The sequence below is a fragment of the Astatotilapia calliptera genome, chromosome 22, assembly GCF_964374335.1.
Source record: "Astatotilapia calliptera chromosome 22, fAstCal68.1, whole genome shotgun sequence".
Lineage (NCBI taxonomy): Eukaryota > Metazoa > Chordata > Actinopteri > Cichliformes > Cichlidae > Astatotilapia > Astatotilapia calliptera.
This window is the reverse complement of record NC_137442.1, coordinates 14125341-14150351: the sequence shown is the minus strand read 5'-3', so window position 1 is coordinate 14150351 and position 25011 is coordinate 14125341. Positions and strand designations below refer to the sequence as shown.

The 25011-nt window shown below is 40.5% G+C and overlaps 3 protein-coding genes across 5 annotated transcripts in view; 1 reads left to right on the top strand and 2 right to left on the bottom strand.

Moving 5' to 3' along the window:
- Nucleotides 1-10623, bottom strand: part of hcn3 (hyperpolarization activated cyclic nucleotide-gated potassium channel 3) — a 14425-nt gene extending 3802 nt beyond the window's left edge. Inside the window, exons 1-4 of the mRNA XM_026157325.2 lie at nucleotides 9729-10623; nucleotides 3444-3873; nucleotides 3190-3351; nucleotides 1807-2025 (exon numbers count right to left, since the gene is read on the bottom strand). Of these exons, the coding sequence (XP_026013110.1) occupies nucleotides 1807-2025; nucleotides 3190-3351; nucleotides 3444-3873; nucleotides 9729-10180 (1263 nt within the window). The 5' untranslated portion in view covers nucleotides 10181-10623. The remainder of the gene's footprint in view (nucleotides 1-1806; nucleotides 2026-3189; nucleotides 3352-3443; nucleotides 3874-9728) is intronic.
- Nucleotides 5580-25011, top strand: ecm1a (extracellular matrix protein 1a). 3 transcript variants are annotated; one of them, XM_026157380.2, is made up of 5 exons: nucleotides 5580-5599; nucleotides 16767-16827; nucleotides 22824-22939; nucleotides 23056-23309; nucleotides 24444-25011. In XM_026157380.2, exons 3-5 carry the CDS (start codon nucleotides 22867-22869, stop codon nucleotides 24645-24647), a joined length of 531 nt encoding a protein of 176 aa, XP_026013165.1. In that variant the 5' UTR covers nucleotides 5580-5599; nucleotides 16767-16827; nucleotides 22824-22866; the 3' UTR covers nucleotides 24648-25011. The 3 variants fall into 3 exon arrangements, with proteins under 3 accessions (XP_026013165.1, XP_080151901.1, XP_080151902.1); XM_080295775.1 differs by lacking the exon at nucleotides 5580-5599 and having other exon boundaries at nucleotides 16772-16827; nucleotides 22679-22939; XM_080295776.1 differs by lacking the exons at nucleotides 5580-5599; nucleotides 16767-16827 and adding an exon at nucleotides 21363-21460.
- On the bottom strand, nucleotides 11356-14272 carry LOC145423376 (uncharacterized). Its single transcript, XM_080295777.1, has 5 exons — nucleotides 13394-14272; nucleotides 13000-13307; nucleotides 11799-11853; nucleotides 11578-11689; nucleotides 11356-11471 (listed from the first exon to the last, which is right to left on the bottom strand). Exons 2-5 carry the CDS (start codon nucleotides 13294-13296, stop codon nucleotides 11432-11434), a joined length of 504 nt encoding a protein of 167 aa, XP_080151903.1. The 5' UTR covers nucleotides 13297-13307; nucleotides 13394-14272; the 3' UTR covers nucleotides 11356-11431.

Sequence of the window (25011 nt, the reverse complement as noted above, 5' to 3'; positions counted from 1 at the left end):
TGAAATTGCACCTCTTTAAAATGCAGCTCAATTAAACCTAGCTCCAAGAATAATTTTCACCGACGGTTCTGAGATAAGCTGCATGTTATTCTTGGATGCGGTTGTAGGACCGGCTTTAAAATCGCATGACAAAAATATCATACACATTAAAAAAAAACTGTATCACCAACGTAGCCTGGACAACATTTGCTAGTTAGATGAAGTCAGCTATCTCATCTTAGCATATTTATATGCATATTTATAATTATACGGTTCTTGGGCATACACTCATGAAGTTTAGTAACTTCCGGTCACTGCAACAAGCCCAGGTGCAGTTTACCGACGGATGGGTGCAGGACCTTGAAATGCACCGTGTAGAACGAAAGACCATCGTACGTATCATAAGTTTACCAGTCTCACAAATCGTCGTCATAAATACACATTCCTTAACCGTTTATTAATAGGACCTTTGAGCTCAACGGTAATTAATTAGTAGTGGAAATAATTTCTGGTAGCATCACAGAAATGTAGCAGTGACAATAATATTGTATGCTGTAATCGTACTGGGCAATTAGTGATACAAAAAACCTGTTTTATCCTGTGAATAAAAGTATGTGTTTTTGTCAATGTACCATAATAACAGAAGCGAAACGCAATATTGTGTCAGGACAATTCACTATTTATGCACAATAAATAAAGGAGCATAGCGCGACAATTTCTGTTCAGCGCCAGACTTGCTTGTAACCTATATCACCAATTATGTTAAGAAAAATGACGCATTAACTACAACAGCAGACTGACCTTCGTGTAAATGCTTGGAGCAGACTAACCTGTGAGCTGGAGTGTTCTGGGACGTTATATTTGATCTTTGGATGGCTGCAATCCAGTCGCCTCTTTGTTACTTTGGAAACATGGCTTGAACAATTTCTCTTCAACGACGTAATCCGATAACAACCGATCTCTTTACCCGTCGGCTTCCCGTGGCTGTCATGCGACCGGCTATTGCAGTTAATAATACAACAGCTTCTTGACATTTTTGTGTTTCTTTTTATCGCTGTGTGACTGATTTTAATTGAAAGCCTGCGTGCGCTAGTACCGCTTGCCACGAGTTCCCAGAATCCTTTGCGGTTCTACCCGTGAATGACGTCACATTTTCAATCTCTATATAATATGCATGTTAAATTTTATATTTGGGGTAAAATATCAAGTCTTTTCAAGTAAACCGGTTCAAGTCCAATTCAAGTCCCAAGTCATTGGTGTAAAAGTCCAAGTCAAGTCACAAGTCTTAGAACATTTTTTCAAGTCAAGTATAAAGTCATAAAATTAATGACTCGAGTCTGACTCGAGTCCAAGTCATGTGACTCGAGTCCACACCTCTGCAGAAAACACACAATTAGTCACATGTTCTAGCATGTGTTTTGCGAATTATCCCCAAGAACAATAATTACATATTCATTCCATTTGTTTTGCAGGCTGTTTCTCCCGTTTTAAGTGGATTACAAACTCATTTGTAATGGGCATTGGCAGACAGTTATCCAAAACAAAGGTGCCGCCATTTGTCCATCATCTGTTCTGCTTTATCTTGTGAAAATCCCCTGGAATGGGTCATGGTAAGGCTGCAAAATCCATTAGATAATACACATATTCTCTAGGCATTTGGCACAGTTTGTACGAATAAAGTACGAGCAAGTAAGCCAGTCTGTGATATGAAACATGGCTGGGATATTAAAGCTCAAAGCCCGAATCACATTAGCATCCACGTGAGGTTCCTGGAACATATTGTCCACAAAGCAACTGAAGCTGCAGGTCACAAATGTGCATGATTACCTTCTCTTGATACTGCCGATGCGAGGCGTCCAAGGACTGGACCAGGTTAGCGGCATGGCCGAGGAACATGGCGTAGCACGTGGCCCCGACTACCATGCTGACCATGGTGAGCCAAACATCGGTCATGCCCTCTGGAGGGTGAGCACCATATCCTATGCACAGCATGTGACTCATGGCCATAAACAGAGCGTAGGAGTACTGGATGTGCCATGTAGAGTTCTGAAAAAGGTAGTTAACAATGAGGCGAGGTGAGACAGAGCATGAAATGAGGTCATCTATGAGCCTGCAACTTTGGGAAAATACAGACAGTTGTCAGCCGTTTCACATCCAAGTAAAGATTTTGTATCTTGTAAAGAATACTGTGTTAAATGAGAAAACACCAGAGACACACATACCTCTGTTAAACCTAACCAGAAGTTAAGACTAAAACACGGCAAAACAGTTGGAAACAAGTTTAATTACATGTAGTGTTTAAGGAGTCTTCAGGAATATTTCTTCTAGAAGGACACTCGAAGATCTTCCTTGGATGTTGGCTGCCTTTTGTTCTGTTCTCTGTCAAGCTGATCCCATACCGCTTCGATGATGTTGAGTCCCGAGCTCCGGGGAAGCCCATCCGTGACTGATAGTGTTCCGTGGGTGTTTTTTAATTCAGGTGTGCTTTTACTGGACTGGTAATGTGTTTGGGATCATCATGTCCTCTATAATGGACATTTAATAATGGACATTTTATAATAATGGACATTTATAATGGATGATGATGATGCTGTCATTCTTAATATATATTGATGACAATTTGAAGTAACATTTCAAATTTGGATTCATCACTCCATCAGACCTGTTGCTTTTGATTTTCAGTCCAGTTCTTGTGTAATTTGGCGTACCTCAGCCTCTTCTCTCTGTTTCCTTTCTTTATGAATGGCATCTTGACAGCCACCCTTCCACTGAGACCATTTTTGATGAGGCTTCGGTGAACAGTAGATTAACTGAAGGGCCAGATGCATCTTTCAAGTCCAGTGTCAGACTGGATTTGACTGCATACCATGCTGGGGTGGCTCATGACTTTTGCACAGTATGTATGTGCAGGTGCAGTGTTTGACGCGTGGTCCTGGTTTCAGTTAAGATGATCTCCAAATGTGAGAACAGTATCTCATTTCAATTTTGATTTTTGTGGACGATGTCACTGTGAGTTGGCATGTCATGACCATAGACGGAGGTGTGGCTTTGCCAAGTTTGTGGTTTGGTTTGTTGTGTTGTGGTTTGTATGCCACTGAGTAAAATTACTTTGCCTCCTTCAAAAAAATGCCAACTAACACTGAATTGTAGCTATATACTCACATACTACTTTAAATATGTAATTTTACTTTCTTTTCTTCATCTACTCACCACCATATTGTTTTTGGATACCCAGCAGTCTGAAGGAAAGTCTTGCAGCATAGGTACCATAAATGTCAGGCAGCCATCCCAGTGACACAACAGCAACATCATTCCAATCAAGTTGACTATACGCACCACAGCACTGGCCAGATCATAAGTCATGTGGAAAATCTGTCAGAAAGAAAGTCACAGAGACGATCAAATTACAATATTTCTGTTTCTTTTGTTCTAAGCACGTGCCCGCTTCCCTGCCTTTGCATTACCTCCTCCCATTGGTGGATGTATCGGATGAGGCGAGACAGACGGAGAAGACGCAGCAGACTGAGGATCTTTGTGAAACGCACAATGCGAAGTGCACGAGCGGTACGGTACACGTCTGATGACTCGTGTCGGGATTCGAGGTCGACGATGAGAAAGATGTAGTCGACAGGGATGGAGGAGATGAAATCCACCAGGAACCAAGTGCGGAGGTAATGAATGCGGATCTCTTTGGGGTCCAGGATGATGTGGCTGTCCTCTCCCAAAATGCCCGTACGGAAGTTGAAAACCAGATCCATGAGGAAGAGTGTGTCTGACAAGACGTTGAAGGTGATCCAGGGCATGGTGTTCTGGTCTTCGAAGAAGGTGATACCCCAGGGCAAAATGACAAGATTGCTCATCATCAACAGGAGCATTACGATGTCCCAGTAAAACCTGGAGAGAAGAGGATGAGTGCAGAGCTCGGTTTAGGATCACAACCTTTACACAAACTTCAAATGGACCTATTCGTACTTTGACTGTTTCCAGATTTACAGATGATTTACAGATTTACTGCAAACACATCTGCTCATTCTGGGCCAAACTGTAAAAAAACAAAATGACAAGGTGGTTATTCAAATATACTTCAAGTATTTTAATGAACCCTTTTGAATTAAAACTGAAAATCTATGTGTTAATCACAACTTGACTGCTGCGTGCACGTAGTTATTTCTGTACTGTATGTCAGTGCGGCCATATCACAACAAACACAAAATTGCATGTGTTGTCAAGAGAAGAGAGCTGACTGTGAACACCAAAGATGTGAAGTGAATCATGTGATCCACTGCTGTTTTTGAGTTTTTCATGAGTTTTATATAGTTATATGGCTTTTTATAGCAAATACAAATATATGTTAGCAATCTCAAATGAATTTGATGGTTGTGTGGCACATCTGCAACATTTTTAATGAGGGCAGTCACATGTATACCTGGTACTAACATATGAACCGTAAGGTTTCCGTTTGCTCTTCTAAGTGCATCAGAAAATTTAGGAACACCCTCCAGCATCTTCAATTAAAGAGTAAGAAAATCTGTTAGCTTTGACGTAATACTGCCAAGAGTGCTCTTTTTGTGTTGCTTACTGATGACAGTTTGGAATTACTATTACAATTTTAAGAAAAATAATAACATCCCATGGCCCCTTTACACTCTCATCAGAATCCTTTCCTGTGATTCGTTCATCATGCAGATGTCCATAAAGCTGTTGCTGTGGAACTTTAGCATTTAGCTGATGGCTCTGGCTGGCACTACAGAAGAAGTGTGAGCATAAACAGAGTAACATTTATAACTGGCAGGTGATTTTAAATGTTTTAAACAGCTTAGCAAATATCACCAAATTGTACAAGCTAAAGGTATAGAGGACTGAGAGCTTACCGTACTGTGGTGAAGTTTACGGCTCTGGTTGATTAATAGTCAGTGTTGCGTTACATTGAGGGTAGCAGATGTTTTTTTAAGCTGATCCGTCTGCTTATATCTTGCTAAATTTAGTTAAATCCACAAAGAGTAGTAAACTTTAGAGCAGCAGCAACACATGTTTGCGGATCACAGCCAGTATGCAAAGAAAACAAATCTACTGGAGCTCACAATACAATTTAAAAAAAAAAAATCTTATTTCTAAATGATTGTTTTTGCCCCACGCTCTGATGCACATTAGGGTGCCCCCACCTGCCCAATACCACTTTAATGCCATCATACACAGAGTATGCAGACTGGACACCTAGTAGCAAAGATATCACGTAATCGAGCTTTTTGTTTTTAAGTCACTTTCTGTACAATACAATACAGTACAACTTTATTTATATAGCACATTTAAAACCAAAGGTACACCAAAGTGCTTCACAACAAGGTTAAAACATAAGATAAAAGATAAAAGGCTATAACAAACCCCCCAAAGGTACAGACAGAATAAGAAGTAAAACATTATAGCATGGTTTAGAAGATACAATTACAGGGTATTCATAATGTAGGAGCCATATGAGTTGTTCCTTTTTTGATTAAGTGGGTTGGTTTAAATGGACTCGCTGTATTGGTGCACGGGTGTGGGGCGTGTCTCATGGGTGTGGTAGATGATAAATGTGGTTGCACTCACCTGTTCACTGCACCTGATGTTGATGAGCAGAAAGGTAGGGTGAGCATGAGGCAAAACTTTCTGTTGAACGCAGCTTGAATTATTTTCATGTATTTGACTGTAACTTGATGGTTTATGTATATTTGTGCACTAATTGATGTCATAGGCCAAGTTGTAAGTTGGCATTGTAATTAGTGCAGTTATTTGTTTGTGCAGTCTGTGCATTTTTTTTAATAGTTAATCCCATGTGCTGATTTGTATATTGGACAGCTGCATGTGGAATAAAAGGAGCAAATGGTACAGAAGCGTATTTTATGCGTATATTGTTGCGCGTCATCTGTGTCCTCATGTTTAGCCTGCCGCGGCCATAGGTTGGAGGAGCTGCAACACATAAATATAAGGTGGGGGTATTTATGCAGTGGGACATTAGTAGGAAGATAAGTAACATAAGGGTAAAATATAGGGGGAAGTGCACTAACTAACTGAAAACGCTCGGTCAAACAGGTACGTTTTTAACTGAGATTTAAATGAATAGATGGAGTCAGAGGGAAGATTTTCCCAGAGGCTCGGGGCTGCCAGGACAAAAGCACGGTCACCTCTGGCCTTTAGCCGGGATATAGGCTGCACTAAGGCTACGTTCACGCTGCAGGTGTTAATGCTCAATTCCAATTTTTTGATCAAATCTGAGTTGTTTTCTTTTTTGTCTGCTTGTTCACACTACATATAAAATGTGACAGCAAACACGCTCTAGTGTGAAGCCTCAAAGCGGCCCGCATGTGCTAAAGAAGACGTCACACACAACGCGCTCTGTTTAGACCCAGAGCAAACAGTACTGTTTGACTGATGGCCCTTAATATAAAGACTTGATTGGGACTTTACGTTTCCCAATTTTGCTTTAAGTTATAAAGTTATTTTGTTATTTAAATATGGCCTAATAATTATCCTTATTGCTGTTTTAGAGAGGAGCAGTGCTTCAAAGGATAGTTGCAGATTTCTGTCAGAATCTGCAGATTATACAGTACAAATAAAATATTCCCGTTTCTCCAACGTTGTCTTCCCAACAGTTTCACTGGATGGCCAGGAAGCGTTCAGTGTCTTCTCGGGCGCTTCTCCGGAGCTGATAATTGGCGTCTGTCTTGTGTCAGTGATGTAAAAGACGGCTTTAATGCGACATGACCGTTCAAACAGCAGTCTCTTTCTAAAACATCAGATATGTATCGGATTCAGTACCACATACGAAAGTGACCCAGGTCGGATTTGAAAATATCGGATTTGTGCTGCTCACACTGTCATACCATGATTGGATATGGGTCGCATAGGGTCAAAAAAGTCGGATTTGATGCGCTTTCGTGTGCAGTGTGAATGTAGCCTAAGAATATTTGTCCTGATGATCTTAGATCATGATGGAGGCAAACCTTGCGGTTCTGGTCAGAAGGCGTGCCGCAGCATTCTGGACAACCTGCAATCTATGAAGAAGTGTGGAGTGGAGACCAAAGTAAAGGGAATTAGTAGTCTAATCTAGAGGTCACAAAAGCATGGATTCGTTTCTCAAGGTCCCTGTGCGGTATGTAGTGCTTGGCCTTGGAGATTTGACGCAATTGGTAGAAACTAGATTTAACTACAGAGGATTGTTTGTCAAACTTAAAGGAGCTGTCAAAGAGAACACCTAAGTTGCTAACAGTGCTAGAAAGAGAGGTGGCAAGGGGTCCAAGAGTGTCAGCAAATTGGCCCCATGAAGTATGGTTGTCGAACAGCACGATAATGGAGTTGCTAGCTACTAATGCTGCTTGTTCCTGTTCCCTGGCAGCTTATGCTATCGAGAGGAGATTGACTTTTTAACCTGCTGGGTAAAGTTTCTCTTAAGGATGTGATCATGTGTGCACAGCATTTATACCCAGCTGAAATCCAGGTCCAAGCTGATCAATCTCCCCATGTGATCCGGTAACGGTCCAACCTGTGTGCGTTAGAGCTTGCATTCATTGTTCCAGATCCAGATTGGATATCTTGATTGCACGTGCTGTACAAATACACTGTCTCCTTCAAGTCATACATGTCCCATTTCCCTATAGCTCTCAAATGTCTCGTACACTGTCGGAAGACATGGTTTGGATTTTCTTACAGATTGTTTCCATCAGCTGTCAATCACACTGGGTCTCTCGCTCTCAGTGACTCTTTGATTACAAAGGCAGAGAAAGAGAACTTGATGCAGACCAATTTTGATTACAGTCACCCTTCAGTGATTGCAACGTGAACCCGTGACAAAACTGAGCAGAGACACAGAAGTGATTGATGTGTTCTTCACTCGTGTCCGTGACCTCTCTGTCCACTCTCTGCTTTACATGAGTGCTTACCATTATTTCTCATGTTGCAGTAGATTAGTGGCTGCTTGCTGCTATTAACGCCACCAATCTGGAAGGCATTATAGCTGTTGACATTATAGATCGAGTCTGAGTGAGAGGGAGAGAGGAGCAGAATAAAATCTGCTGTATCTAAAACCTTTAGACAAGCTTTAATAGCAGTGAGCGCAGGACAGGAACATGAGTGTATTCTGATAGGATTTCAGGTTGAATTTGAATAAAGTAAAGCGCTAGTGTGGAGGCTTCAGGCCTGCAGAGTTTAAACCAATCAGTGATGTCACTGTGGCCATGTCCATCTTTTGTATACAGTTTATAATTTTTGGAAATGAAATTACTCTTTTCTCCATACAGATCTTTTAACTGCATGCAACAAAAGTTTATCCAAACATAAGTCAGCAGCATTCGGACTACAAGGTGTGTGTGTGTGTGTGTGTGTGTGTGTGTGTGTGTGTGTGTGTGTGTGTGTGTGTGTGTGTGTGTGTGTGTGTGTGTGTGTGTGTGTGTGTGTGTGTGTGTGTGTGTGTGTGTGTGTGTGTGTGTGTGTGTGTGTGTGTGTGTGTGTGTGTGTGTGTGTGTGTGTGTGTGTGTGTGTGTGTGTGTGTGTGTGTGTGTGTGTGTGTGTGTGTGTGTGTGTGTGTGTGTGTGTGTGTGTGTGTGTGTGTGTGTGTGTGTACGTACACACACACAAAGATTGGGGATGTTGGTCTTATGGTAATCAGTCACTTTTACCCAGAGTACAACTAATTCCACCTTTCAGGGTCATAGTGGAGCTGGGGACTATCCCAAGGGACATTGGGTTAGAGGTGGGATACACCCGGAAGTGTCACTATAAGTCTAATCACAGCTCCAACAAAGAGATACAGACAAACCACTCGCATGCAGATTACAATCAATGTAGAATTGATAATTAGCTAAACATGGACATCTTTGGAACAAGGAGGACGAAGCACTAGAAAAAAATCCAGAGAAATATTGAGGACAAGCAGATTTTACAGAGAAAGGCACCAACCAGCTGTGTAACCTTAAACTCTAAACAGGAAATCTGACCAAAACTCTACTGTCCCAATTCATTCATTTTTAAGAGGAAGTGGGAGCATAAGGTTTAAGAAGAGCAGGCCTGTGCTAATCCCTCCCTCAGCTGCCTGTGTATTATTGCATAATAGAGTAAGATTGGAATTATACGGATTCTTATGGGTAATAATCCCCATGCATGGGTTTATCCCCTCTGTCTGGCATCGGCCTGATGTTAAAAATTCTTTAAATTCGCTGGGCTATTAGTGACCTCACCGACAGATTGCTTGGGCATCACTCCTGAGTCGTTGTTTAACCCTGAAAGTTGAATTATTGGACAGATCCCCCCCCCCTCCAAAGTGAGGCCAAACTAGATTAGGAAACTATTTGGATGATTTTCAGTCAGATTGGTTAAGTCATGAGTATTGATGAATGCACTTCTCTCTCCTCCTGGGGTTAAAAAAAGGAGTCACACGGGAATGATATCATTAATCCAGATGATCTTGTCCTATATACTGTATCACTAATCAAATCCCTTCATCGCCTTATCATGTGCTGGGAACCATGACATCAGCTGCTATCCTGCAGTCTGTCCTTGAAAAACTGGATGTGAGTCCTCAATCACAGGGTGCTTAGTGGGATAAAGGGTAAATGCTTTCAAGGGAACTCTAAACAATATTGAGCGACTGGAAGCACCTTGAAATGAAAAATGTCACTGGTCAGATTTCTGTCCAATTTTTACGGTTATAATGCGTTAAGTTACACAAATTGCAATAAAATGAGAGCAAATTAGTTTAAGGGCTTTCTACTAATTACCTGAAGTCACTGTAGGGGTGTATGATCCACACTCCAAAGCTTTTAACCCTCTCCTGCTCAGCAGCAACACCTTTGTGACTGCCGAACATGCGCAGGGAGAACTTGTTGACCCCGGGCTGCAGCATGGAGCCAAACTGCTTCTGGAAGTAGGTGGCCTGGTCCTGAGACTGGCTAGCGCTGTCTCCTTCGCCCTCTCCATTGGTCTCCAGGAGGCCATCCGGATCCGCCGTGTAGTCGTCATTGTGAGTCTTGACCAGAGAGAAGAGCGTGTTGCTCACGTCGCTCCTCTTGTCTGTCTTCGGGGAAGGGGTGGCAGGCGGGGTTGCCCTCTGGGACGCATTTCTCCATTTGGAGAAGCGGAGACTGCTCCAGCTGCGGTACCTGGGCGTCTCCGGTTTGGTGCCTGAGCCGTCACCTTTCTGTCCGTCTAAACTCCTGGAGGGGCTGTTCATTTTTTACACTTTGCACGTGCAGGTGAGCGAGGCAGAGAGGGGCTTTACTTCCCCCCCCCTCACTTGGCTTCTTGGAGTTCACTTACTAATAAAGTTTGGTGCGCAAAGCATTTCATTTGGCTTCCAAATTTAACCTCCTTTACATAAATTAAATGCGTAAAGATCAAATTATGAACAGCTTTCGCTATTATATTTAAAAAAAAATTTTTTTATAATGCAGCCGCTAAAACAAACAAACAAAGAAAACCCCAACCTTTTAAGTACCTGGAGGTCACCGTTTGCTCCGCAGAGTGCCACACACACACACACATCTTACAGAATAAATCAGATCTTATCAAATAAAACATCCAGGCTTTCTTCACGTGCGTTCTCGTGGAGTAGGTCCATTAAAAAAGTTCCCTTAAAAGTTTTTTCATGTGAAAAAGGAAAGTCCGGCTGTGGGCTGCTGTGTCCTCCTCCCGTCTGACCGAGAGAGGACAGACGCATATTGACAGAGAAGGCTCAGTAGCCTTCAGTAATCGGCTTGTTGTAATAACTGAGTCCACTCCGCTCACCTCTCTCCGCTCTCCTCCACCGCCCTCCCCTCCTCTGAGGCGAGTCCCGGAGCGGTGATGCGGCTGCTGCAGGTCGTGTTGCGCGGAGCAGCAGAAACCGAAACTTAATGAATTACTCATTCGTGGTCAACCGGTGTCAGAGGTAACACCAGCAGCTGCTGAAGTCATGGTAAACCCGGCTAGGTTTTCCACACACTTCACTGCTTTTACGCAGTGCTCATATTATCTCAGAATTCTGACTTTTTTTCTCAGAATTCTTCCCCCCAGTGGCCCTAATCCTCTTCCGTAAAACCTAATTCCCTCAATTTATTAGTAACTAAAATTATATTTTACAAACAAGTTCTTCCCCGATAAAATAAGTGACTCATTAAACAGCCATTTACCCGTAACTATCAGTTTCACACACTTCACTGCTTTCCTCTGGAGTTTCTTTACATTAGTCCTACGCCTGCATCCAGGCAGTCCCACGCCTGCGACCACATGCTGAGCTGCTTATATGGAAACACACAAAAGGAAAACTCTGTACATCAACTATAAAAGCAGATGAAGGGGTAGACAAAGACCATATGAGAAGAAGGGTACATCATCTCTGTAAAGAACAAGGAAGAAAGGAACTACACATTTTTTAATAAAAGTTGATTTTATTATTATTTTATTATTTTTATTCATTAACTTTATTCTCTTTGGTCTTATTCGGCTAAGCTGTATCCTTGTTGAGGTTTATGCCACATACGTTGCTGAAAGACATAGATGCATCATAATTAATCCAGCGCTTATAACTCCTACTTTTTGCAAAGGTTTTGTATGTTTTGGAACTAGAAGAACAGAAAAATGTGGTCATACTCAGATAACTCGCTCCTCTTCACATACGCACATATTGGACTGTGTTGTACCAGTGTTTCTTTTAGAGTGTTAATCTCCTGAGTCCAGGCCTCAACCTCTGCATCCAAGGAAGCTGGATAAGAGAGAAAGAGATTAACATGCTGGACCTCAAGAGTTTTGCTAGTGTTTGACCACATGGGGGCAACATGGCGCGAATTACCTGTGTGATAAGCGTGCCTCACCTTTAGTTTCACTTTGTGTCTTTTGGATACTTTCCAGCTCTTCTTGTGCGTTTTTCTGTGGAAATGTTGCAGAAATGTTTTTAAGGTTGGGCTGGATTTATGTTACGCATTAAAAAAAACTTGTAATACTCTAAAACTACTCAATCTTAAGTGAAAAGCTCGTATTGAAATCAAAATGTGCTGAAATCAGGTGTAAATGGATGAACAAAAAAGTCTGGCCAGATGGTTTTTTTTTTTGTTTTTTTTGTTTTTTTTTTAAACGGTGGATAATTTGAAATATCTGGAAATTTCAGGATTTTAATTACAGGGTGAGTAGAAAACAAGCGGTTCAATCTTAAGCATATGTAAAGTAAATGAAAATTGTTTCCCCTCTCAGATTTAGTTCGGCACAAATATGAGGTAGCACAAAGGGGAAGTAGCGTTTCCCTATGCAGGCAGTAACGTTGGCGCTGATAAGAGATGTTGTGATATTTTGATACCACGGTTAGCATTTACAGGATATTGTTTTATACAGGAAAACTGTTACTCAATAAGGCCCATCTACTAGTTGTTTTTCTCTTTCTCTGTGACCCAAGAATTAATGTGTAAGACTCACAAGCTGGTACCCCAAGGTCGAAAATACCACAGAGAGAGACCACTTCCTTACTCCCATCCTCCCTTTTTCTTTATCTCTTAGAAAAAGGCTCGTTAAAGGCCAGGTGGTTTGTTTCAGAATTCACTAATGAAAGAACTCTGTATTCTATGTCTAGGAGTGTATTTTGCTGGGATGATCATAAATTGTAGCTGAACTGATAAACTACACACAGGATACTTCTTTGCTCACAAGGCAGGAAGACGTTTCCTTATTTGGTCTGTACCGGTTTGAACTGGGAAAGCTGACACACGAACCTTTTTTTTCCTCTATATAAGCTGTTATGTACTAAATAAACCTTTGAGTCGATTGGGAAGGCAACCTAAAGCAGTCTCTGTTTTCTTGTTCTCCCAAGCTGCTCCCGAGCTCGTACTAACACGCTGAATGGCATACCTGAGTGTTACTTTAAATAATTAGGAATCTTAGAAGGAAAGGACAGAACTCTGCTTATCGCTCGTGCCTTGGAGGGAAAACCGGGATGGACATTTTTTTCCTTCAAGAGATGTCTCTATTGACGTTTAGTGTTTGCATAATATAAAACCAGAAAAAAAAACCAGGAAGACTTGTTACCATTTTTTCTTGGCATGCATCGTTTTCTGCTTTCTTCTGCTCCGTTTCTGAACTGAGTTTATTGAGTGCAGCTTCCATATCGTCCACATGTTTCTGGCCCTGAGCCAGCAGTTTTTCCACAGCGGTTTTGAAGAGGTCCTTACTTTGATAATCATCAGAAGATTTCTCTAACGCCACTTCCATTGTTTCAATCTTGCTGTCCAGAATGCGCTTCAATTGATACTGGCTCTGGACCACCATCAGCAGTCCCATGGTCAACAAGACGGATAAAATAATCACAATCCAATTAGTCTGCATTGATGCTGCTTCTGGGGAAGGACAGGTTTCTATAGTCACGCTTGAGACATTAGCAGTGCAATTAAAAGGCATTTCATTTCCTATTATCGCTTCTTACCTTATTTTTAGCCAGTATATTAAACTTTAGTTCCAGTTCTCTTCTGCTCTCTAACCTGCCACACAAACTTTGCCTGAATGGAGACCACTGCACAGAAAGCGCAAGCTGCTACTTCACGGCGGAAAGAACTTATGGTATTAATTTTCACTTCCTCGTTTGCTCTGATCTGAGCGATAAAGAGGGTGGGGGCCAGTGTGCTGATGAATCAAAGCTCAACTTTTCTTGTGAGGAGTTTAAACAGCTGCTGTTAAACTACTACAGAAGAGACAGGAAAATGTCAGACATGTCATTTTATTTGAATCTCAGGAACTGGAGTTTTTTTTGTATGTACTTTTAGCATGCTATGTGTAATTCACTTAGTCATGGATCATCCCGTCTTCCTGGTTTGGATCTAAGCTTAACTTCAAGCATATATGGTTTGCAAAGTGGCCACATATTTTTTTCATATAGGCTACGTTCACACTACAGGCGAAAGCGAATCAAATCCGATTTTTTTTTTTTTTTTTTTTTATATAACCCACCCTATGCGATCCATATCCGATCATGGTATGACCGTGTGAACGGCTCAAATTCGATCTGGGTCACTCTCCTACTGTCAGCTCCAGTTGGACTGGTATTTCAGGTTTTAGGGAGGTGGAAAGACAGAAAGGCCTGCTTTGTATGCGTCTGATTGTCTTGTTTTGTTTGGCTGTCTAACAGCCAGTGTTGGTAAAGTTACTTGAACAAAAGTAATCAGTAACTAATTACTGATTACTTCCCCAAAAAAGTAATCCAGTTACTTTACTGATTACTTATTTTCAAAAGTAATTAATTACTTAGTTACTAAGTTACTTAGTTAATTTTTAAAAACACGGTTTACAACCTGAATAGGTGATAAAGCGATAGATCTTTCAGCCCAATTCTACTTTTTCTGTATAATCCATCATACAAAATGTAATCAAATGGAAAAGTCTCTTTTTAAAACTTGTTTTATTAGTTTTAATCTTTTAACTTTATGCATAAAATTTAATTACATGCAACATTCTCTGACTGGAAAAAATTTGTTTAATATTTAAACCTATTTTCTGCACATTCCAGCACATAAATTTTTGCTCTATTTTCACCTGTAAAGCAGGAGTAGGATAGGCGGAGGTTTACCCTGGTGCAGATGTGCTGCAGCGGTCAGTGGAAGAATCCGTGAGTTTCTCTGTGAATTTCCCATTAGGTCATAGCGCACTTGGTGCTTGCTTGGAAGTTTAGGGTTTTTTTGTTTTGTTTTTTCCGCTGTAAAAAGTTTTCTTCCCACGCACAACGGACACTAATGTTTTTGTCACCTTTTTATGGAATTAAACTAAGGTCAGTACTTCTACACTTTAAACGCTGCATGCTCACATTCTCTCCCGCACTCCATATATTATCCATTGTTGATCTGCACACAGCTGTTGTCACCAACTTCGCACTTGCTTACGTCACTGTCATGAGACATTCTCGCAAAAAATCACGGTTTTAGTAACGCAGCGTTCCTGCGGGAAAGTAACGGTAATCTAATTACCGTTTTTGCAATAGTAATCCCTTACTTTACTCGTTACTTGAAAAAAGTAATCTGATTACAGTAACGCGTTACTGCCCATCTCTGCTAACAGCTTGTGTAATAATCAAACTGGTAGCACAGAAAGTATTCACCATACAATGGGTCAGAGGGCCCGGTGGCACCAGCGTCCGGCAGCCTCGCCTCTGTCAGTGCGCCCCAGGGCGGCTGTGGCTACACTGTAGCTTGCCATCACCAGTGTGTGAATGTGTATAGTGTAAAGCACTTTGGGGTCCTAGGACCAAGTAAAGCACTATAGAAATACAGACCATTTACCAATGTGGTATCTAGCAGTGTAAAGCGTTTTTTGTTTTTCTCCTTATGGCCAAGCAAAACGGAAATGTGGACACCAGATCCAGAAGAAAAAGCATCGCTAAATATAGCGAACAGTAGCTGTAGTATAAGAAGCTACTTGTGATTAGAGCATTTACTTTTACCTGTGGCATGGTTTTCCTACATATAAGACAAGAGCTTAATTCTTTGTTTTTCATAATGGTGTTACAGTACAACAGCACTACATCACAATGTGAGAGCAGTAAATGCTCCTCCGGATCCTTTCGAAAATAACTAAGCAGCAGTAAGGCAGTCACAAAGAGCTGTGCACATAGCTTGCACCCTCTCATTACTCTTGTGGTTGTAGACCAAAGATCACAGGGTCATTAATTACATATTACATACAATATGTGACCGTAACAATGCAAAACTGCTGCCACAAAGCTACTCACATCCATATAAGGGGGCAAAAAGGGAAAGCGAGGCTCTGCAGTTTTGTTTTTTTTGTTTTTTGTTTTTTTATCCTCTTATATGACATTTGTATTGTAACGAGCAGTTGTCTAAGCATTTCACTGCATATCGTACTGTGTACGTGACAAATAAAATTTGAATTTGATTTTGAATTTGAATGATCTTTTAACATCTTTTAGTTTGTCCTTATGAACTTTCACATGTTTTTCAATCCTTTTGTTGTGAAATATTTTAAGCTAACTTTATGTCACAGGCCAAACCCATAAGCTGGAGCCCATCCCAGTCCTGTTACAGTCAACTCCAGAAAATAGATGGATGGATTCAAATAAAATGACTCGTGTGTCGTTGTGTTTGCACTGGGAGAAGCCAGAAAAGCTACCTGGAAGATGACTGGCCAATTTGTGAACTTTAGAAATTTAAGCATCCTGAATCTCACTGAATTGAAAAGCGTAGGTAAAAAGGATTTGGATATATGCCATTGTCAAGGCAATTTGTTGATTTTTTTTTTTTTATAACAATACAAGATGGAAAAGTAAGTTTTTTGTTTTTTTTTTTTTTTTTGCATTTTCTTAGTAAGTATGTGTAGTGGAGATATCAAAGACAGGCACGGCTGTGGCACTGTGACAAGAAGAGAGAGACCACATACGGACTTAGGAGTCTGTTAGATCTACTTAAATTATATAAAGAAAAAAAATCAAACTTTAAATTTAAATATTTTTACATTTAAAGTTCTAGTTAAAAAATAGAGCCCCGCAGGGGACATGGCAGGGAAAAAAAAAATTAAGACTGACTTTTGCAAGATCTCGCAAAAGTTTTTTTTTTTTTTTTTTTTTCTCGCATGTCCCCTGCGGGGCTCCATACAGGGCTCCGTTAAAAACAACAACAAAAAAACACTGAAATATTTGGGGTTTGTTTTGCTCTGTGAAATTTTCTCCTGTGACAATGTGTGAATGGGTGGATGACTGGATATGTAAAGCGCTTTGGGGTCCTTAGGGACTAGTAAAGCGCTATATAAATACAGGCCGTTTACCAATGTTGAAAACATGTCTTTTATTTTTTCAGCTCTGCTCACCTGAAGAAGAGGGTGGAGGCCAGTTTGCAGACTGAGTGAACTTCACCATCGGTAAGGATTTTAAACAGCTGCTTTTAAACCATTGCATACAAGGTAACAAAAACATCAGACAGGCAATATTTCTGACGAAGTAATCTGAGTAACTGGAGTTTTTGCACGCTCCTTTAGGCTTTGTCTAACGCACTGGTGCACATTTTTTTTTGTATTCATGCATCAAGCATAAAAAAAAATCTGCTCACCTACTGACATCATTTTAACATATATGTGAATTTGACAATAAATGAAACCTTAAATACCATGACAACAATTTTAGGATTTTTTTTTTTAAGTCATACAGACATGACTTTAAGTGTGTGTGTGTGTGTGTGTGTGTGTGTGTGTCACAAAAAGACATTTGGTTAGTTATTTTTTTTTGTTGTAACAGTTCTTCTTGGTATTACATCTTATGCCTGTTTATTTCCCTTAAATGGTTTCACATTTGTAGGAACTGTTTGGCACTGGTAGAGAAGATTTGGTTTTCCATGATCACGACCTGCATAAACTGCTGCAACATTTGAGTAGCAATAATCAGGCTCCAATGCTATTTAAATATAAGTTAAATGTTAAACACAAATCTCCTTTTTGTGCTTGTATTTCATATAGTCGGGAACCAAGGTTAGTTTGAAGGCTACAGTTTGCAGCCCACATATTTCATTAAACCTGCCCTTGTCAGCTCCAGTCTGACCAGAGTTTCTGGTTAAACTGAGATGGAAAGAAATGTCAACTTTGTTTGTCTGACAGTGTTGTGATCCTGGGTCTTTTGACCCAGCGTTTTGTGTTTTCTATCATTGTGATGTATTTTGGTTCTGGTTTTCTATTTCTTTGGGTTTTGGTTCTGTTCTTCCTCAGTTTAGTGTTTAGTCTTTTCTGCCTGTGTTTTCCTGTGTCAAGTCCACGTTTCTTAGTCTGTCTTTGCGTCTATGTGTTCCTGTTTTACTTTGAAAGCCCCTGTCTGATGTCAGTGCGTTTTGTTTACGTTTCTCCTGCCTCGTCAGCGGTGATGTCTCCCAGGTGTGTTCCCCTCCTGTTTCCCATTCCCTGACTCCTGGTGTGTGTGTGTGTGTGTGTGTGTGTGTGTGTGTGTGTGTGTGTGTGTGTGTGTGTGTGCGCGACCTCGTCCGTCTGCGCGCGACCTCGTCCGTCTGCGCGCGACCTCGTCCGTCTGCGTGCGACCTCGTCCGTCTGCGTGCGACCTCGTCCGTCTGCGTGCGACCTCGTCCGTCTGCGTTTTTCCCCTTCGTCGTCCAGAGTGGTTTCCCTGTGTCTTTCTACGTCTCCCTGCATCTCTGTTTCATGTCTCAAGGTTTCAGGTCTGTTTTTATTTAGCTTTTCCCAGTTTAGGTTACTCCCAGTTCTGTTTTTCGCCACCCTCGCCTTTGTTGTATTAAGCACGGTCCCTCAAAGCTTCCTCACTTCAGTTGTGCTGCATCTTGGATCCTTTCACAATTCCATACGGCTCGCCTCGTGAACCGTGACAGTGACAGCAGAGACAAAATTTACCAAACAGTATGGTTTAGTGAGAGTTGGCAAAAGTACAGACATTCTGTAGAAGTATAAAAACTACTATTAAAAAATCCTATTAAAAGTTGAAGTACTGATTCAACTTTACTCATGTAAAGGTAAAAGAAATTGCAGGCTTTGAAACTTACTCAAAGTAAGAAAGTAAAAAGGAGCTCTTTGGAGCTCTTTGGATGTTTCTATTTTTAGAAATATAGAAACATCCTCTCCCCAAAGCTGTTAAACTGAAAGTAACAAGCCTGTTTTAAAAATGTAGAGTAGAAAGTACAGATACTCAAGTAAAGTAGATACCTGAAAATTGTACTTAAGTACAGTAACAAAGTATTTGTACTCTGGGTATAGGATGGTACCAAAAAATAGTGGAACATCTTTTTTAGCATGAAATTTGGGTACCTGTTGGGTGGCAGGAAAAGTATGGAAACAGCACTAAAGGTTACCTATGATGACTCATTTCTGTGTTCATTAGATCAGAGATTGCAATATGCTGTAGGAATTATAGGTACTGCAGTGCAGTGGTTTGAATCGTATCTACATATCTATCAAACTCCAACTTGCTCATGTAAATGCGGAGTTGTCCTCACGCACTAAGATAAATTATGGAGTTCCGCAGGGTTGTGTGATGGGACAACTTCTGTCTACATTATACAATCCATTAGGCAGCATCATTAGAAGGGATAGTATACATTTTCACTTCTATGCAGATGACACCCAGCTGCTCACCAGATAACACGCACACAATTAGTTAAACTGCAGGAATGTCTTAAAGATATAAAGACCTGGATGGCCTCTAATTTTCTGATTCTAAATTCACATGTAACAGAGGTTATTGTACTGTCCTAAAAATCCTAGAAACATGGCGTCTAATCACTTAATCTGGATAGCATTATGTTGGCCTCCAGTAACACTTTGAGGAATCTTGGTTTTTGACCAGGATATGTCCTTCAATGTGACAGACTGCTTTCTTGCATTTACACAAGGTCACTAAAATTACAAACATCCTGTCTCTAACACTCAACAGTGCTCAGTGGATGATCAAAGTAGATAAGGGTGATGACATTAGAGTGAGTAAAATATGACAATACCCTTAATCTTCTCTAAAACTGACTTCATACTTGCTCTTACATAGATGGAAGGGCAATTGCTGAGAAGACTGTAATATAAACAGAAATGTTTCTGTGATGAACTCGCGATCAATGACTCTTCTAGTTATCCTTCGGTTAAAAATAAATGAATAAGCTGACCATGAGTGTCCGTGAAGTAGTCTACGTGATATGCTGAGCATGTGGGAGATTTGAAAATGTAGACATAACACCACAAGACCTGAAACAAGCACTGCTTGCATCTGTTCATGGCACACGTGCTGGAAATGCGCTCAACAATGGCTGTTGCACTGCTCTTGGTTGCCCCGGTGATGAGTGGTGTAAGAGGCAAGAGTGATAGACTGGCATCGTTCACCAAAGTCTCTGGGTTTTAATTTGAATTTTTCTGACTCAAACGGATCAGGTGATGACTGAGTACAACTTCAGAATATTTTTGTGGACTCTAAATATGATTTTTAAAAAAAGTATCAGGAAGCATTTCTTGATATATGCTCAATCATTGGGGAAACCTGTATTCAGCTGAGACTGAGGAAGTCACTTGGATGAGTGATGAAATGTTTCTCCCACTGAAAATGCTACACCGTAATGAGCAGACTTTTTGTATCAGGAAGCATAAGTCAAGCTCTCTCTGTAGTTCTCTCTGTACACAGCACATAATTTGATGTCTGTCTTTTGGGTGTAAATTTGTGATGAACTTTAGTAACACTGCCCTCACTGTGCCCTGATGTCAGAGGCTGACACAGGAGGCAGGAAAGTACTGCGTACCACTCAGGAAATCGGGTAATCTTAACTTTTTGAAAGCTAAATATCTCTAATCTAATACAACTGGGCAACCTTGGAGCTCAAGATAACTAAATGAACTTAAACATGCACCATCAAAATATATGAAAACTCAAAACGCTTGGTAAAGCGACCAAGGATCGTGACATCTTGTGGCTGTGTATGGTTAAATGACACCAAACAAGCATCAGTTACAGAATAAGCTGTTTGGCATTTGCATTATTAACCTATCCCAGCTGTCATAGGACAAGAGCATTAAGAGAATTTGAGTTTCTCAAAAAAGCTTAAAATATGAGTACCAAACAAACACTAAAATGACATTAATTCTTTTATAGTACATTATATAAAAAGCCACTAAATTAATCATAAAAACACTAATTTTTAAGAGTGTTTAAGGATCACAGAACAGACCAATAAAATGCTGACAGACACTTATTGATTTGGCTGAAAGAAACCACCACCCATTAGCTGTCAGTCAACAGCAGACAACAAATGAATGCACGACAGTTAAATAAAAGTGGGAAACCATGTTCAGCATTCTCCCGGACTGATAACAGTATTTGAAAACAGGTTTGGGGGAGTTGACCGTAAGCAGTGTGCAGTCTGGAAAAACTGGAAAAACTTTTGATAAACCACGTTACTCCCAAGCTTTGACCAGTCAGCAAAGATAAGAGGAAAAATCATTTTCTACTTTATGGTTAATTAAAAAGTGGCTCGATGACATAAAAACTAAGCACTCATTTTTAATATGTTTACATTCTTCTCTGTTTATTACAGTTTACTGAAACTAAATTACAACTATGGTATGTGTGTGGGGGGGGGGGAAACAATGAGTGAACTGCCTTCACAAAGTTGCAGTATCTATTCCACACTTCTTAAATCTGACCACTGCTTCCCATATGAAACAAAACACCATAACTAATGCTAAATGTTATGACGTGCGGTGTACAGACGAGGATCCAAATGCAGAACAATACGGTGGATAAAGTTAAATAAGTCTACATAAAGCACATAAGTAGCATCAATGGAGACCATCAACAAACAATCTAACAAGGTCAAACACAGAGATTGGACGACTATTTATACAAACCGGGCTGATCAGGGAGAGGAGGGCAGGAAACAACTGACACAGGACTCTTTCTCCAAAACAACCTGTGGGAGACATGAGTACGAAAACTAAACAACACGCATGAGATGAGGAATCGGAGTCTGAGACAGAGGGAGGCATACCACAAACACAGGGGAGGGTACGTCTGCTAAATAATAATAAAGTAAAGAGTTATGTTAGATCACAGATGTGCCAGCCCTCATTTCTTTGTGTTGTGGTTCTAAAGATCCAAATGTTCTTTATTGGACGTTTAACTCCTTTTTCACCCGTTTTCAGTCCAGTGTTTGTGCCCGATCATTTTCACAGGACTGTTATTTTGTTGAACTGCACATATAGTAGAATAAGGCGACAACAAGGCAGGCTGTTTGTACTGCAAGTTTATTTAAATGGCAGTAAATCATTTTTCCTAATGTGCAAGTTATTTTTGGCAGTGTGAGAGTAATTTTAAAAAATTGCATAACCATAGGTAAAGGAGACACTCCTTTTCTGTACACTCCTTTCAAGAAGTTGTGTTTGAACAATGATTACGAAAGAAGGAAAAGGTTAGGCTTGGCTCCATAAAGCCTGCAGAGTTTCATTGGATTGATATTTTTTTCTTTAAGCTGTAAAAGGAGAACAGTCCTCGTCACATTTATGGTAAAATAAAAGGACAGCTGAATAATAAAGCATACGTCATGCACATCAACATTTTAAATATTAAGTAAAGGTGTAAAAAGAAAGTTAATCTGTGCACCAAAAAGTACAGCGTATTTATAAGACTGTATTTACCATGAAATTGTACACTGGTTAAAATTACTTATTATAATAACTTATTTGTTAAAAACCTGACTTGGTACCCCCTTTCATCTATTGTGCCTGGCTGCATTAAATAATAAAGATGTCCGTTCCAAGTACTGACTTTCCTGCTTGCTAAAATTGTACAAATTTCTGTATTTTCTCTTATGTTTGCACCTTTCAATAAATCACTGCACCCATGTCCCATTTTCCTACCAAAATATAAAGAAATGAGGGGTAGCTCAAGACTCTGCACAGCACTTGATCTGTTTTTGACATGTCATAGCAGACAAAAGTTGTAAGTAATATGAATACAAACTCTATTCCTTAAAGCCTCTTCAGTCTCTTATGCTGTTCTGCTCTATTTATAGAACAGAGCCATTGCTGATGTTTGGAGGAAAGTCTGACGGTCAAAGGATCTGCCCCCCCCCCCCCCCCCCCCCCAAACTCTGTTATTGCTAATGATGGTATTATGTCTAAGTTTGGACTGATTTCATCCTAAGTGAATGCCGACTGTGTAGCCCGACCTTGCACGCATCAGCAGATATCCCTAAAGTTCAAACTCATTTTGTTTTTATCTCAGCAGCCTCCAGTATTATTACACCACCTCATTCCCTCATATCGTCTCCCTCCCCAATGTGCACTGGTCACTTCCAAGCATTTCACGCCCACAAATCCTGGCTCTCCCATATAAGCTGGCTGAGCATCCTCTCTCAATACATTCACAGAAGCCTCTTCAGTATTCGATTTCCATCACACCGCCATCCAGCCATGACTTCACCTGGGCGCCTTGCAGGACTTTGCATAATTGCTCTGGTGCTGTTTTATGGTGCACATCTGGGAGGTAAATAGATTTATAGATTTTTTTTTTTTTTTTTTTTTTAAAGAATATATACATTATACATTCTTCAAACTGTAGTGCTTTGAACCTTTCCATTTCTTCTTGTTGGATTTCCTCAGAGACCAAGAAGAACTCTCGCAAAGAGCCCAACGTCCCGTTCCCCCCTGCCCGTCCCACCACTCACAATCTGGCTGCCATTTGTCATCAGGGTAGAGGTCGCCCCAGGTACCCTCCCAGTTTCTTCCCCAAATCCGGGTCCAGCCACTTCCGACGCCGTGGACATGCCATGAACCGCCTAGAGTCGTGGTTCAGAGTGTGCTGCAGTGGACACCTAGAGCAGAGCAGCCAGATCCTCTGCTGCGCCCAACAAGCGGTGAGTCTCTGAGTGTTTGGGACCGAAGTAAACTTGAAAACACTTAGCATATCATCAGGGAGAGTTCTGCTATTATTTACTATTTATACAGTTAGTAGGGAATTAATAATACTCTTTTTTTTTTTTTTTTTTTTTTTTTAAGCTTCATTGTCTTAAAATTTATGGACTGTCCAAGAGGCTTTGGTTTTCAAAACTATAAATTCATACAAATTAGTATAATTTTAAAGAACACGACACAGTAAAGCATTTTATACCTGCATTTTTGTCCGATTCACTGCTGAAGCCAGCAGTTTCCAATCACTTTTATGTAAATTGGTGAGTGACAGTTGGTTGTGCCAACAACATGAGGATGAAAATACTTCATCTAACTTCAAAACTATTGAAGAAATACTTGGTCAGATGACATGCAAGCTAATCTGGAAGCTGCAGTGGGTTTACACTCCTGAAAAAGCTTTGGCTGCTTCAGGTACTTGAGCGATCTGTACTTCCAGTTTAATTCTCAGTTACTCCTTTGACTTAAACAAGCAGGGACTGTTGTGTGGGGCCAGGCTAATAAAGCATAAAATTATTTTTAACAGAACTGAGTTCAGCTTATTGATGTGGGCACCCTCAAGAGAGCGAGTTTCTAATCTTGCCCCTTAGAAAAATGAATTGCCCACCTGTGTTTTAGATCAGCCTTCTTCTAAGCTGGCAGCTCATCACAAATGGATGTCTTCAGTAGTGGGTGTGTGAAGCTGCTGACCGGAGTAGAAACGTACAACAACCTCCCTCGCCAACTTCTTTTAAACTTTGGCCGTAATTGTTAGAAGCATCCAGCTTCGACAGCTACAACAGAAAATAAAGACAAATTGCATTTTATTTATCAATGTAAATGAATTTGATCAAAAATAAAAATGACAAGATGATTTTCAGTTATAATACAAGCTTTAAAACCTTTATGTTCAAGCATTTTTTATCTTGAAATGTGCTATACAAATTAAATTTTACTTGACCTTTACTTTTAAAGTTCTCTAAAATAATTATGCAGATGGAAGATAAAAAGAAAATATTGACTGATGCTGAGTGAATCGCCGTGAGCTGCCCCCCCCCAGCTAATGTGACGATACTGTGTGACATGACTCTTCTTTCTTACAGTGGAAAAACGCCCTGTCTCTGTTCTGTGTGGAAGAGTACTCCACCATGACCCTCCCGTACGAGTGCTGTGAGAACACTGGAGAAGCCCGCTGGTCATGCTTCGACAGTGAGCTGCCAAACCCAAACTACACCTCAAAACCAGGCTACAATGCCCCTGAAATCCCAGAGGAGCCTGGATTCACGTTTGATCCAAATACCTGCTAGAGATCGAAAATAATAACTTTCCACTCTTTCACATTCCTATAGGGAGATAGTATTGAAGAAACACTTGCAAACCTCTATCAGACAATGCTATCTAAATCTTGTCTTTGTCACGTACAGCTGCTTCCTGATGCGGACAGGACATACTGGTTTGGATTACACTATCTAAGGACAATTAGAGTCCCATCTAGCCTTGTTATCAGCTCAGCATTTTAACTAATCTTTGCCATATTAATAGGAAACACATTTTTAAAATGCAACTCGGTGCTTAATTTTATAAGGCTCACAGAATGTGTCTGGCTTAAATGTTGTAATTTCTGACATGTAGTGTTTTTAGAGAGAAAAATAAACGCACTCCGCAAAGAGA